Here is a 15516-nt window from a genome sequence, read left to right as displayed (position 1 = left end):
AGTGCCAGAACTGTGTATTGACCACATGTTAGCTATTCAGTATATAATACTGTATTTTGAATTCCTTTAAACAGAAAATTATCTTACGTGAAAACGAACTTCTAGTACATAATAAACAGTTTTTAACTGCTTTATTGTGGTATTTGATGATTTATAACTAATTTGATATCGTATTATATTCATAATCACGAAACGTTAGTCATGTTTCGTCCACTGTAAAATAGAGTTACCTCGCTTGCATCGATTCTAAAACTAAATGGACGATTGGGAGACACTCACAGATCCTATTCTCCTAGCAATATTTTCCTACTTAGATGTTCAGAATTTAAGCGCTGCTGCCAGAACCTGCACGGTAAGGATTTACTTTTTTTTTAAAAAGTTTTTGGCTGACTTCTTTATTTTCCCAAATATCATAACAAACAATTTTAGTTCGAATTTCCTTTATCACTGTTTATTGTATTGTTACGTGTGCGACTACTTTTAAATTGTTCATTTTTTCTTTTCGGTATTTTGCAATGATCCTTAGATTTAATAGTTGAAGATTGTCTACAAAAATGATCTATGAGAAAATAATTTGCATAGAATTATACTTAATGAATACTTATAAAAATATATATAAATAGATAGATATATAATATTCTCTTTTGAGAAGTGGACAGGCATAGTGGATGTAGGCTATGCCTGTCCACTTCTCAAAAGAGAATAGATATATATATATATCCATGGAGGGGATAGATGGGGATATAAGATCAAGATCTAGTACATGCATGAAAGGTGTCTACAGGTTTATAAAATTCCAGATATAAATTCTTTAAATGATGCATGTAATAATGGATTTGTTTGATAGGGGAACCAGGGCATAAAATTTGGTGAACACAATGAAAAAAATGGTCTTGAATTGTCATTTCGTATGAAATATGAAGGAAATAAGTATCAAATCTCGGAATTTTGTCCATTTTTGACTAGAGAAATATATCTAGAATGCCCACAGTCTTTCCAAAAAAAACGGCATTAAACAAGCTTTTGACATCCACTTTAAAATGATTTCAAATTGAATATAGGTATCACGATTACTTTTTCCATTGTTTTGATACAGAATGTCAAGAAACTGTTTCATTTTCTACATAAATCCTTTAAAGTCGTAAAGTTCGGGAAAAAGATTCATCAACCCACGTATCCCATGGTATCCTGGAATCATTTACTATATAGATCTTGACTATGAATTCCATGTAAAAAAAAGTTTGAGAAATTGAATATTGTTACTTTTGTAAAAAATAAAATAAATAAATAGAAGAAGAAGAGATTCCATTCTGTATATTGTTAAGATATCAATATTTGATAAGACACTGCATGTACACACTAATCATATTATGCAACATGGTTGTACATGTAAACATCAATGTTTAGTGATTCAAATGTTTAATAAACTTTTGACAGAACTGACAGGTTTCAATGGTTTTATATATGCTTAAAATAATTATGTGCTTCGATGAAACGCGCGAATTCCAAATCAGATCCATGCAAATTTCCAAGGGGGGGGGGGGGGGGTGGCCTATATTTGGCAACTTAACCATGTGAATTTTTAAGAAGTTTGAATTGGGGTCCGGAACAACCACCCCCCCCCCCCCCATTTGACCCCCACTATAGAAAATCCGCCCATGGATCCATGCATTTTTTCAATATTTTTCGGTAATCGGATATTAGATAATTTTACAAATACTTTTCAAAATGTTCAATTTAGAATTATATTTTATTGTCAGAACTGGTGGCGTATTTCCTTGGACGAATCTTTGTGGAAAGCTTTAGCCTTCCAGAGAGTAGGATGTCGCTATGCTTGTCATGATGACGTCACATGGAATTCGGAGCTGAAACGTTTGATATACCATGCCCCAGTACATTTGCACCAAACATGCATTGAACATCATGACGAAATATATTACATCTGTTTCTCAAACAGCGGAAATTTGATTGCCACGTGTGGGGAAGACGGCATTGTAAATGTAATTAATACATTTATTTAATAACATCAATCCTTGAATTTAGTTTCCATTATGAAAATAAAATAAATATATCTGCAATTCATAGCATTAGAGTATATTCATAAGAGATGTTCATATAGGCTTATGTAGTATATGTAAATAATTTTGTGAAAACTAGATTGACGTGTTTTTTATACCTATTTTGGCCGATGGACAAGTACCTAAAAGGAAATAGCCAGCTTTAGAAGCTGAATGTACGAATATACGCGTACACTTGCAGTTTAGACTGATGTTTCGAAAAATCTTTTACGGTACTAGTATTCACATTTGAATTACAGGTATGGAAATATGGCAACGAAATTCAGTTGCTGTTTTCCAGACAAGTCGTAGATGATCCCGAATATGTCAACTATGTCGAGTTCAACCAAGCGGAAACTCACTTGATCGCTCACTGCATCACCATGGGGGAAGAGTTTCTGCGTTTTGACGGGATAATAATGGTATTATCCATCCATACAGGTAAAATTGGTAAAACAAGATTTTTTCTGCGATACATGAGTGATATCATGGGTCTCTGAAGAAATTAAGCGCGGTTTTTTTCCGTTAGCGAATTAAGTGAATGCTTTCCTTTCATGTTTTAGCGTAATTCAACTTAATTTGCTAATTATTGACAGAGTAATACAATTATATTTTTCATACAGGTGCACTATGTCCCGTGGCGGCCAGAAATTCTGGATTTGCACCATTTAGAGGAACATGGCTTGCTAATGACACCTTCCTAAATACCGATGTTCTCGAAGAATCCCCCGATGATGTTCAATTTCTAGCTTGCAAAGTATGTGCATGTAGTGTATGTAGTGTACTTATGAAGATACATAGTAATTTGAAGAAAGGTAGAAATTAATGCGTTTGTGTTATGAACAAAGGTAGAAAATAAGATTTAATGCATTTGCTCGGTATTTTGAATTTCAAATTTTTCATGAACTCATTTAATTTATTTTTTTTAAGTTTTTCAATAACGGCTCGGAATACTCATCAATGAATGATCTCATCGCTGAAGAAAATGTGGAGACAAAAACCGTCCTGCAAATAAACCAACTAGACTCTGACCCGGAGTTTGTAAAAGTGATAGACTGGTCCCAATGGAACGGGGGTGGATCTAATGTTTCAGGAGTTCTCTCAGAAACTAAAGAAAAAGTGCTGATCCTGTATTTGAATAATTTGAGCCATATAAATGAAAACAGGCTAAAATTCTACAGAGTTGATTTGGACTCCACAGATCCAGTGATATCGGAGCCAATAAGAACAATAAGAATGAACTGTTTAGGACTTCAGCTATCAGCAGATCACAGGTGATATTACAACATATCTTTGATTATGATCTCCATATATATCATTTTTATCAAATCATATTGCTTGAATAGGGCCAAGTTGCAGCATTTTTACTAATTTTTATTGAAACAAATATTTTCAAAGGCAAGAAACATCTTGTATGTGAAATGCAGTTTGAGAATCAAGAGTACTTTGGTGTTGGTGCAGTGGGTTTATCCAGCGACTATTGCACAAAGGTCCAGTGTCGATTCCAGATCCAGTCTTATATTTTCTGTATATATTTAGTCGGTTTTCCTTTACTTATAATCCACACCATCATGATAAATAAAATCATTCAAATGAGAAAAAAATAGCAGAATATTTAATTGTTCGTAATTGTTTGAACACGTAGATATTTGGTATGCAATACAAGGCGGATAACTGTTGAAGAAAACAATTGGCGAATTGAAAAGGATGTCATCACCATGGTTATTCGTTTGGAAAACACAGAGACAACGCCAGAAATCTTTGGGGAAAACCAACCCATGGAGAGCTCTTCAATGTCCACTTACTTCTTCCCCCATGTTTCTTCTGACTATGTTGCAGCGTAAGTTTGCAAAACTAGATGATAAAAAATGTGCTTTATATGAAACACCCAAATATAAAATGGTGGTTTTTTTTTTCTTTTGATAGAGAGTCGGATCCGGATGTGATATTTCTATGGGACCGGACGTCCCATCAAACTATCTCCAAGTTATCACACAGACTTCCGGGCCAGAAAAATGGTGTCAGTGCCGTTGCTTTTCATCCACGTGATCAGGAAGTTTTAGTTACCGTTGCAGACGACTACAAACTTAGAGTATGGAAGTCTCGGAACAGACTTAACTCTATCGCAACCGGTACGATGAGATGATTGTCGATCGATAATTTTTTTTTTATTCATGTATCATGATGTATGACAATGGATGGATGGTTGTAAAATTGTATGTACCTTAAAAAGAAAAGTTAATTGAATTGCAGTGTCTTAAGAAATTATGAGGCGGAGGGTTATTGTTCAGATTGCATTGCAAGTTGGGCCTGGGCAACTTAAGATGGCATTAGTGATACATGTTGCATTTTTCTACCTGATCAAACGATTTATTCACCTTACCAAAATATTTTTTTAGCTATTGTTGAAGAAATGGACAAACGGACAAACTTTTAATAAAGACGTCTGAGAAGAGCAAGTTTGAAATCCACAAAAACTGATGATCTGATTTCGAGTATAAATGTTTTATCTGGTGTCTTCTGCAATCCATTTCCCCTTAGGCCAGCATTTTTTTTATTTTTAGATTTACGAAATATTTTTCAAATTATTTGGTGAGGAGGAGGGAAAAAAAATAAAAATAAAATTGAAAAATTTGAACGTCGAGAAAAAAAATGGAAATAAAACAATTTTTCAACAATATTTTTTTTTATTTTTAAAATAAGAACATGTGTCCAGGAGCTGCCATTTTTTTTAAAAATATCTAAGTAATTTTGGTTGAATTGGTGATGGTCTTATCATAACATATTTTATTCATGGGCACTGAAAATTTGTGTTGATATATTGTACATGCATATATAAAAACGAAGGTTTTTTTTTATAAATACAAGTACATACTGTACATATACATTAAGACCAAAAAAATTAAGGGAGTTTTCACTTCCTCCTTGCAGAAAAATAGGAAGAAGTGTGAGAAATAATTTATTTGATTAAATTAACAATGCTATTCACAAATTCAAAATTTAAAATATTGTTACTGAAAATAAATTGGATTAGAAGCATGTCCATACATGTCAGTAAAAAATCAAACAAGTTTTTTTATTTAAAAAAGACTAACTAACATTTAAAATTTTATTTATTTATGTAACTATACCTTTAATAAAGGAAATGTTTCGTTATTTTGTTAGCTTAATGACAAATAAAATCATTCTCTTTCCTTCAGTCATAAGACTCCTGTGTTCAGTGTGTTTAGGGTTATTAGTCCAACCCTATAACCCACTTACAACCGTTATGTAGAGGATCTATTTCCAAACGGTTAAATTATGATTATTTTAGAATTTATTTTGCAAAAATGTTTTTTTAAAAAGTAACTTATCATTTTCTTGGCGATGAGGTTTTTTTTTAATTTACGGAATTGTGATAGAAAAAGACTTCAACTTCTCTTTATTGAGGAAATTCTGGCTAAGTTGCCGATCACAAAACTTAATAGGGTCGTAAATTGTAGGGTTGGACGACAGCAAACAGGAGTAGGCCCTATGGTGGTTTTTTGTGACTTCTAGTGCCTGTGACTTGATCGGAAAGAACTTGGTCTTTTTAATCAATGCATGAACAACAATAATTCAGACTACACATACGCAATTGCATCAACATTTATTTTTACCAGAAAGAAAATTTCGGGTCGGAGGAAAAAATGAAATTAATAGCTAGTTCAGGTCCTTTTATTTTTATTTGAATTTTTAAAAAATAGGGTCGGCGGGTTTGTAAATCGAAATTTCAAAAAATGCTGGCCTTACGAACACGCATTTTCAAGCACTATTACCATCGGTTAAAGAAAAAATTTTCGTGGTAAAACATTGTAGAAAGATATACATAGGTAGAGAAGAATTTAGTCACACATCTCAGTTTGAAATGCCTGTTTAGTTTTGTGGCTATGATTTGAATCTTAAAACTTTCAATGTACAAATTAAATTATTGAAAACATCTTACCTGTGGATTTGAAAAGAATTGGGGCGTTAAAATTTTACATGTACATATAGTTTGTTATCATAACATGTTTTACTTTAGCTATTTATTATCATGTTTGTATGTATAAATTATCATATATCGCCTTCTGTATTTTTCGTCCACATATATTTTCTATCAATCCATTTTTCTAACTTTTTTAAAAAAGTTTTTAAATCTCTCACTTTCGAAATACAGTTAATCATGATAAATTGTTTGTGTTGAATTGAACTTGCACCATCACTGTTGATTAAGTCAATAAAAATTCCTTAATTATTGTTTTAGAATTGTTCTTCATGTATAAGAGTTTACATATCATTGACATTTTACAGGTAGTTCTATGCATTTTAAGCAATACACGGTTGTTTTATTAATTGAAGGAAAAAGGAATCATTCTTTGTGTATTATGGGGTGATCAAATATACGGCAGGGATTATCAAATTCAATAAAGCCAGAAGGGCTTTATGATAGATTTGATCACGCATCACGCCCCGACCGTTTTTTATCACACTCATTTTATTTAAAAAATGAACCCATACATGTATTACTTATAGTTAAATAGTTTTCGGCAATTGTTTACGATTATTAAATGAAATAGGTATTTGGGCAATACATTACAAAATCAAATCGTAGTGTTATCACAGACAAAGACACTAGAAATGTAAATTAAATAAAAGACATGCAGATTATTAAAAAATAAAAGATACGGGAGGTGTATAATAAATGGGTCACTTTTTACAATCAATAACATTTTGGAAGTATTTTTTAAAGAATATTTGAATACATTTTATTGCAACTAATCAACGTAAAAGCAAACGTAATTTTATTTGATATTGATTTTTGTGACCAATCTATTTAAGGAGACTGGGTGGTAAAAAAATTAACCATCTTAGATCTGCCTTTATTTTTTATAAATATTATTTAAGCTAAGATCTATCATTTAATATGAAGCAAAAATCCATATTTTTAGCTATGAAATTTAGCTATGAATGAATTTTTAGGGAGCTCTTCTTCTTAATGAGGTTGATAAAGTCAAAAAATGGGCAGGACCATCCAGACCTCTTTAAAAAACAATATGATTTTGGATCCGTGCCCAGATCTATAAATAGCACGTACAATTTACGTTTGATTATTGGATACAGGAAGGACGTGAAAAATTCTGTCTAACATTAAGTTCGATTTTGGCTGAACAATGTATTAGTGTTACAGTAACTTTGTCACATATTACAAAATCATGTGGTGAGTTTTTATATCACTCAAACGTTTATGTTGCTTTAGTTATTCAACGATTGTTGGTACAGTGTTGACTATTTATATCTTTGTTTTGCAGTCGGAGAGGATTTTAGAGTTATCTTTCTTTGAATTGCCGATGGAGAATGACTGGGAAAATCTTACGGACCCTATTCTTTTATCAGTGTTTTCTTACCTGAATTTTCACGAGTTGAACTACGCCAGCAAATCATGCAAGGTAACAATTTATTATTTAAAAGTTCTTTTAAATTTATTTGATTAAATCGATATGCATTTTTGTTCGGTAATGTAATGGCACGCCAAATTCACAAAAATGAGCTAAACATAGTTTCACAGTCGACAAACTAGGTTATCAGCTGTTAACTATAGTTTACGGATCCTAAACTATAGTTAACGATTCGTTAACTATAGTTTACATCTGTGAAACTATATTTCACGAATGTAAACTATAGTTTACGAATGATAATCATAGTTTATCTATCTTTAAAAAACGTTAACAATAGATTTTGCTGATAAATATAGATTCACATTTGTTAATTATAATTTACAATCGTAAACTATAGTTGAGAGTTGTTAGTTATAGTTTCACAAATCGTAAAACTACATTTATCAGACAAATTCACAAAAATGAGCTAAACATAGTTTCACAGTCAATAAACTAGGTTTACCGACTGTTGACTATAGTTTACGGATCGAAAGCTATAGTTAACGACTTTAATCTATATTTCACGTCTGTAAACTATAGTTAACGCTATAATCTATGTTTCACATCTGTAAACTATAGTTAACACTGAAAACAATCATTTGCGATTGTTAAACATGGTTTATCTGATAAATATAGTTTCACGATTGTGAAACTATGATTAACAACTCAAAACTATAGTTCACGAATGCAAATTGTATTATTTAGACATTAAGGCGCCAAATTCACAAAAATGTGATAAACATAGTTTTACGTTTGTAAAGCATGGTATAAATGACAGTTAACTATAGTTTATGACCGAAAACTATAATTAACGATTGTAAAACATAGTTTATCTATATAGTTTATCACAATCGTGAAACTATATTTATCAACTCTAAAATATAGTTTACGAATGTAAACTATAGTTTACAGATGTGAATCTATATTTATCAGCAAAATCTATTGTTAACGTGTATTTCCAGACAGAAAAACATAGATTTGTATTCGTAAGCTTTAGTTTACAGATGTGAAATATAGATTAACGTCGGTAACTATAGTTTAGGATCCGTAAACTATAGTTAACAGCCGATAAATCTAGTTAATCGACTGTGAAACTATGTTTTGCTAATTTATGTGAATTTGGCGTGCTTTAGATTTGTAAACCGTAGTTTACTGATCTTAAAACCCTATTTATCAGATAAACTATGTTTAACAACCGCAAATGATTGTTAACTATAGTTTACAGATGTGAAACATAGATTACCGCGTTAACTATAGTTTACAGATGTGAAATATAGATTAACGTCGGCAACTATAGTTTACGATCCGTAAACTATAGTTAACAGTCGATAAACCTAGTTTATCGACTGTGAAACTATGTTTAGCTCATTTTTGTGAATTTGGCGTGCCATACTCTGAGTTATGAATAGAGATTTACCGAAGATTCGTTTGATTATATTGTCATGTCAATAAGGATTTCATTATTTTTGCCAAAGGCACTCGGCCAATGGACATATCTTTTTAATTATAATTATATTTAATGTACATGTATTTATTTTAATGTATGACACAATTCATTATAGAACTTAATTTCAAAAGGAAAATTGATTGCTTGTGAATTGTCATCCATAAAATGTTGTAAAAGTAACGTTTTAGTCAAGACTACAGAGTGAATTGACTATTCAACACAGTGCGCGACAATGGAAACATTATTTATTTTTCTTTTAGAATTGGTATCGAGTTGCACAAGATGAGAGTTTATGGAGAGAATTATCTTTTCGGTATTTGGGGTCTCGCTTTTCTCGACACGACGATAGTTGGAAGTCAGAGTTGAAGAGATTGACATACCATGCCCCGGTACATCTGCACCAAACTTGCGAGAGTCACGTGGACGAAGTCTATAACGTCTGCTTCTCCAAGAGCGGGAAATATATCGCAACTTGTGGTTTAGACGGCAATGTAAAAGTACGATATACACCTTAATTATCACGCAATTCATAGGCAACTTCATAATGCTTTACTGGCGGTAAATAGCTCGAAATGTCTGACTTATAAGATCACGCATTTTCTTAACTTATTGAACTCACCGATTATACCCCCCCCCCCCCCCGAAAGAAAGACTTGGATCCAGAAAATTTGTTCAAGGGTTCAGAGGGATAGTTGAGTTCGCAAAGGGGGTCCGAGGCATATTGTCGTTAATTATTTTATAAATTTGATTTTTTCAGTACATTATCATGTACAATTTTTTTTAAAATTATGGTTATGGTTCATAGTATAGTAAATGGTCTGCTGACTTTCTCAAGCGTCTAACGCGCCTTATGAAGTATGCAGGTGTACAGCGTAGCTGTTTATAACGTCATGAATCTGCAAAGATGAAATTAATAGAAAACACAATTTGATTATGCATACTATTTGTTTACAACTCTGGCTACAAAGCGCCAGATTTCAAATAGTTTACCTGTACGTTGGTCTACAAAGGTATGGCTCTTCGGACCCAACACGGAACTCGTCCACTCCCGACAAGTGGTGGATCCGCCTTCTTACGTCAACTATGTGGAATTTAATGAAGCGGAAACTCATCTGCTGCTGAACTGCATGATAAAGGGGGATACAGGCGACCAGAGCCTTTTGGCAGTGATGTCCATCGAAAAGGGTAAACTAATATGGTTTAATGATTCTTTGAAATGATCTTATTTTCTAATTAAAAAGCTCTTTCTTTAGATTATTTGCTGACGGATACATTAAAACTTTGACATAATTCTTGTATATTATCAGAGTTTGCGGTGATAGCAGCAAGACAGTCCTGGTTCCCGAACTTTAGGGGCACCTGGCTCAACAACGACACGTTCCTGAATGCAGACGTTCTGGCCTATTTCTTCTCCAACGACAACATCAAACTTGTTGCCTGCACGGTCAGTTTATGTGAACAAAAATTAAAGTTTTTATAGAAAAACTGTCATCAACAGTTTTTGTAAATAATTAAGAGTTTTTGTAAAAAAAAAAACAAAAATAATAATGTTTTTGCTGTCATCATAATTTTAATCACATATAACGCATTTTTAAGCTGTTGGCGTATACGCTAAACGCTTCGTGTCATGTAACCAAAACTATTACGCGACCCGGAACCTACCTATAATGAATCAAAGTATTGAGAGTACTGAAAGCTGGACCAATTTGATTTATTATACTTTCATGTTAAATACTAGTACTGAAATCTGATTGGTTTAGATGCAGTTGGTAATCCGTTCTATTACCCTCAGCGTTAGCAACACACTTGGCAACGGGTAACACTATATAAATAGTGCCTGTTTGGGAGGGTAACAGTTGAAATTGACACCCCGAGAAAACCATTGTCAACCGACGCGAAGCGGAGGTTGACAATGGTTTTCGAGGGGTGTCAATTTCAACTGTTATCCTACCAGGCAGGCACTATTTATTTTGTTATACTGAATGTCTTAATTTTAAAGAAAACTTAGCTGCTTTTACATAGGAATAACGTGAATTCTACGACGAACCGTACGCGCATAATTTTCGCGCATGTAACAATATACATATATTACATGGCTTCGAGGGCGACATACCAGAATATTTGCCCCGAGGTGACAGGAAGCCCTGGAGTGTTATGTCGCCCGATGCCGAAGGCAGAGGGCGACATAACACTCCAGGGCTTTCCTGTCAGCGAGGGACCAATATTCTGGTATTGTCGCCCGAGAAGACATGTAATATATGTTATATAACATTTTTAAACAAATCAAACTCGGGTTATCAACATATTTATTTACATGTAATTCACAAGGCAGAGGCAAATGTTTTCAAAACACTCACGCTTGAGTTTATCACTTTTGTCGTATTTGCCGAATTTTTTTCATCAATTAAACTATCGAGTTCATCTGAATTTAGATGAACAAACCGCATACGTTTGCCTGACATGTTTAAAATTCGCGGATCTGTTTACGTTTGCTTAGCAACTGGCTCGTTGAATTTCGAACCCGACGTAATTAATATGCAGAATTCTTGCACGCGATGGTGATATTACAGTTTCTGGAGGGCAATATAACTATTTCCTGTGAAATATAACTGTTTCCGGGAGGGCAATATAACTGTTTCCGGTGTGATTCAGCAATTTTCAGGGCATAGTAATAAAATTATCTCATTTGTGACATAACGAGAAAACTTATTCAAAAATGGTATATTTTTTAATGTTACCCGTTGCTAAGTACGTTGCTAACGCTGAGGGTAATAGAATGGATTATGAACTGCGTCTAAACTAATCAGATTTCAGTATTTAACCTGAAAGTATAACAAAACGAATTGTTACATGCGCGTACGGTTCGTCGTAGAATTCAGTATAATAAAATAAATAGTGCCTGTTTGGGAGGGTGACTGTTGAAATTGACACCCCTCGAAAACTATTGTCAACCTCCGCTTCGCGTCGGTTGACAATAGTTGTCTCGGGGTGTCAATTTCAACAGTCACCCTCCCAAACAGGCACTATTTATATAATGTGCCACCTTTTGAACAAGAATGATAAATTAAACTAATACATGTAAAGCGATTGTCCTGTTTAATGAAGCAAGCATTTTACTGAGTTTTGATCCAGAGCAATGAACTGCATACACCGGTATACACCGGTATAAGGATTAACAATTAACTCATTTTACTCGAACAGTGCTTTAAAAGAAAAAACACATTTCAAGAAAAGGAATATTGTAGAACATTGCGTAATAAAAGGAAATCGTCCTCGAGTTCTATATCCATTAAAATTAGGTTCATTAAGGAAATATATCGGTGATTTTGTGATGAAAAATATGCATACCCGATGATACATACTGCATTTCACGGTAAAAAAAAAAAAAAAAACTTTAACTAAACAAACTGTAAAATTGCCAGTTGTAGACACTTACGCTACCCTCCTACATTTTTATAAAAATTAATTAAAAATAAATTAATGGTGGTTACTTTACACGTGACTTGATTTTGATAAGCATAACAGGTTTTTTTTAAATTCGCGGAATGATTGGATCCCCGCTATCTTTAATGTAAAACCGATTTTAAAGATGATTTGATTAATTAAAAAAGTAATTGGTAAAGGTAAATTAAAAAGCAAATTCCTCACAGTCTTGCTTGCAAAGTAAATTGCCTTATAAACGACTTCTACATATTACCCCCTGGCGAGACCTGTACAATCCATAGCATCCTCAACTCCCTGTGGAGCTTACAAGCAGAGTAAAGTAACTTGCCCAAGGTTACAATGTTACTGCGATAGCGACAGAACGGACTCCAATTTGGGGCCACTGTGTCCAAATCAGTCGACACTATCAATTGCGCCAACACCAAAACTACGCCACTCATGTACCATATTCCTATACTCGACACAATTTGAGTTCAAACACTTGTTTTTATAAATCATATACTAGTATGCACATCCTAACAACTACCATGGTAGACATTATTGTAAAAAATAACCATTAATGGTTTGATCTGTTCTTTGTTTATATCATTTTATAGAGATAAACGATTAAACACGTTCGTATTCCAAGAACGTGAGGATTTTGACTTGTTTATACTAGAATGTTGATTATTTCTGAGCTTATGTTACATTAAAAGTTTAAAATCTAAGATATCCAAAGTTTACTTCTACTGGAACTCTATAGTGTCCCAAAATGAAATATTAATTCATGTATTCCGAACAACTTGAAAACAAGCTTGCTAACAGCTTTTCAGTACTTTCAGTTCTTTGATTTTTTTTTAATTTTAGTTTTATGAGGAGGATCTGGATGACCCGTTCCTATTGGAGCGCCCTCTACTGGACCGTCTGTCCGACAACAACGTGGATCTAAGATCTTTCCTGGAAATGGAGCGGGACGAGTTTCGACCTCATTTCGTCAAAGTCATTAATTGGTCGGAATGGAATCGGGATTCCACAACAAAACGTACCGAAGATTCCAATGACAATGAAAAAGTGGTTATCTTGTTCCAACGAAGTTTGGAGTGGGACGGTGTTCAAAGAATAGTCTTTTACAAAGCTGATATAGACAGAGAAATTCCTAGTGTTACTGATCCAATTAAAACGATTTTTATCAATTATGGATGCACTGGAGTTCAACTTTCTGCAGACCACAGGTTAATTGTTTTTTGGGGTTTTTTTATTTGACTCGCAGACTTTAAGCCACATATCGTCTAGAATTTATTTTAGAGCCCTCAGAGCTATCTTCTATTGGAGAGCGTCTTGCAGGCACGTAACATCGAGGGGAGGGGGGCATACAGTTACAATTACATAGAGAATATTGATTTATCATTACATTATCAATCTCATTGTTTGGAACATGTCAAAAAATGAAGTGAAAATACCGGTAAATAAATTAACGGTTAAATTGAAGTTACATGTATATGTAAACGCCCCCCCCCCCACCAATCCAACGGATTAGGATTTTAATGATTTGTTAATTTGGCCTTTTACTTATTCCCGTCTCCGAAATAGAGGGCAGTATACTGTTTTACCTTTGTGTTTCTGTCTGTCCACCTGTCTGTCTGTCCTGTATTCGTCAAAGATTTCGCAACTATTAATTGCAGACGCTTGAAATTTTGAGACACTCTTTTAGGTATGCCACGTGGTGGGATTCTTTTTTTGGACGAATCGAACGTCAGCTTCCTGTTAAATATGACTTTGTTTAACTTAAGCCTAAATTTTCGAACACATTTTCGTCATAGATTTCTCAGCAACTATTAATTGCAGACGCTTGAAATTTTGAGACACTCTTTTAGGTATGCCACGTGGTGGGATTCTTTTTTGGACGAATCGGACGTCAGCTTCCTGTTAATTATGACTTTGTTTAACTTAAGCCTAAATTTTCGAACACATTTTCGTCATAGATTTCTCAGCAACTAGTTATCGCAGATGCTTGAAATTTTAACACACTTTTTGCGACAGCATGCCATATGTGGGTTTTATTTTTGGACCAATCAGACGTCAACTTATTTATTCAAATCAGGGCGGGGTTATCAATAGTGAGCATTGGCTCACATATATCTTTTTGTAGGGTTTATATTTTCTTTTCTTTTTTGCTTGTCAATTTTTTTTGTATGAGACACCCCCCCCCCCCCCGCCCTTTAATTTAAAAAACGATGCTACGTACCTGTCTTACAATTACATTTAACCTGCGACAATTTTAAGATCATCTCAGATTCAATTCGGTTATTATACTATACATGTTTATGTAACTATCTAGAGCTCTCTGTGTGTTTATCTACAGATACATCGTGTACAACTTCAGAGGCGTGTGTGAAGACGGAGACAAAAGTTGGTATGATAAAGAAGTTGACATGATGGTTATAAATCTGGCTAAATCTGATGATAAACCCAAAATATTCAGCGGTAACATGTCTTTGGAGTATTCCACTTTCATATCGTACTTTTTCCCGGATGCATCTGCAGATTTTATAGCAAGGTATTTGGCTTTACATATTTTGAAATCATGATTTTTATTTTTTTTATTAGTTACTAATCACGGAATGCAAAATATTATCTAATTTCGTTGCCATCATTGTTACAGCGGATCAGAACAAGATGCTGCAGTTATCTGGGATCGTCACTCAAAGTACGTCATCTCTAAATTACCTCATCATCTCCAAGATCCAGCGACACAGAATGGAGTTAGCGCTGTAGCATTTCATCCACGTGATCAAGAAATTCTCGTTAGTGTAGCAGACGACTGCAAACTTAGAATTTGGATGTCTGCCAATAAAACACGACACTTGCTATAGATGATTTGATAAGCTATTTATATTTACATTTTACTGTGTTTTCCCATTCAATTATGTGATCTTAAAATGCGTCTGAATGCAACAACCTAATCAATGCGTATGTACATAAGCAGTTCCCAAACATTGATTTCCATGTTAACGTTCTACAATTATTCAACAATAAAAATGATTGTATTATGGTATTTTCATGGATTTTATTTTCATACTCATCTCAACAGTCTATGTGATAACCAGTTAAAACCGCATTTTAAAAAAGACAGCAGTTTTTGCTGTTACTAATT

At 33.7% G+C, this 15516-nt stretch overlaps 2 protein-coding genes and 1 long non-coding RNA gene across 3 annotated transcripts; 2 read left to right on the top strand and 1 right to left on the bottom strand.

The window, feature by feature from the left end:
- The first annotated feature begins 205 nt into the window (after nucleotides 1-205).
- Nucleotides 206-4330, top strand: LOC105341009 (F-box/WD repeat-containing protein 5). Its single transcript, XM_034480672.2, has 7 exons — nucleotides 206-352; nucleotides 1761-2000; nucleotides 2318-2498; nucleotides 2681-2814; nucleotides 2988-3331; nucleotides 3703-3897; nucleotides 3984-4330. The coding sequence occupies exons 1-7, from the start codon at nucleotides 257-259 to the stop codon at nucleotides 4201-4203; spliced, it is 1410 nt and encodes a 469-aa protein (XP_034336563.2). The 5' UTR covers nucleotides 206-256; the 3' UTR covers nucleotides 4204-4330.
- Nucleotides 4331-4471: 141 nt separating this feature from the next.
- On the bottom strand, nucleotides 4472-5964 carry LOC136273796 (uncharacterized). The gene is made up of 2 exons (XR_010712034.1): nucleotides 5824-5964; nucleotides 4472-4593 (listed from the first exon to the last, which is right to left on the bottom strand). It is a non-coding gene; the product is annotated as an uncharacterized lncRNA (long non-coding RNA).
- Nucleotides 5965-7135: 1171 nt separating this feature from the next.
- On the top strand, nucleotides 7136-15261 carry LOC105345311 (F-box/WD repeat-containing protein 5). The gene is made up of 8 exons (XM_034480671.2): nucleotides 7136-7275; nucleotides 7367-7504; nucleotides 9200-9436; nucleotides 9950-10124; nucleotides 10247-10383; nucleotides 13230-13594; nucleotides 14725-14919; nucleotides 15025-15261. Exons 2-8 carry the CDS (start codon nucleotides 7406-7408, stop codon nucleotides 15233-15235), a joined length of 1419 nt encoding a protein of 472 aa, XP_034336562.2. The 5' UTR covers nucleotides 7136-7275; nucleotides 7367-7405; the 3' UTR covers nucleotides 15236-15261.
- Nucleotides 15262-15516: the final 255 nt, after the last annotated feature.

Source organism: Magallana gigas, chromosome 3, assembly GCF_963853765.1.
Source record: "Magallana gigas chromosome 3, xbMagGiga1.1, whole genome shotgun sequence".
NCBI classification, from domain to species: Eukaryota; Metazoa; Mollusca; class Bivalvia; order Ostreida; family Ostreidae; genus Magallana; species Magallana gigas.
This window is presented reverse-complemented; position numbering and strand designations above follow the sequence as displayed.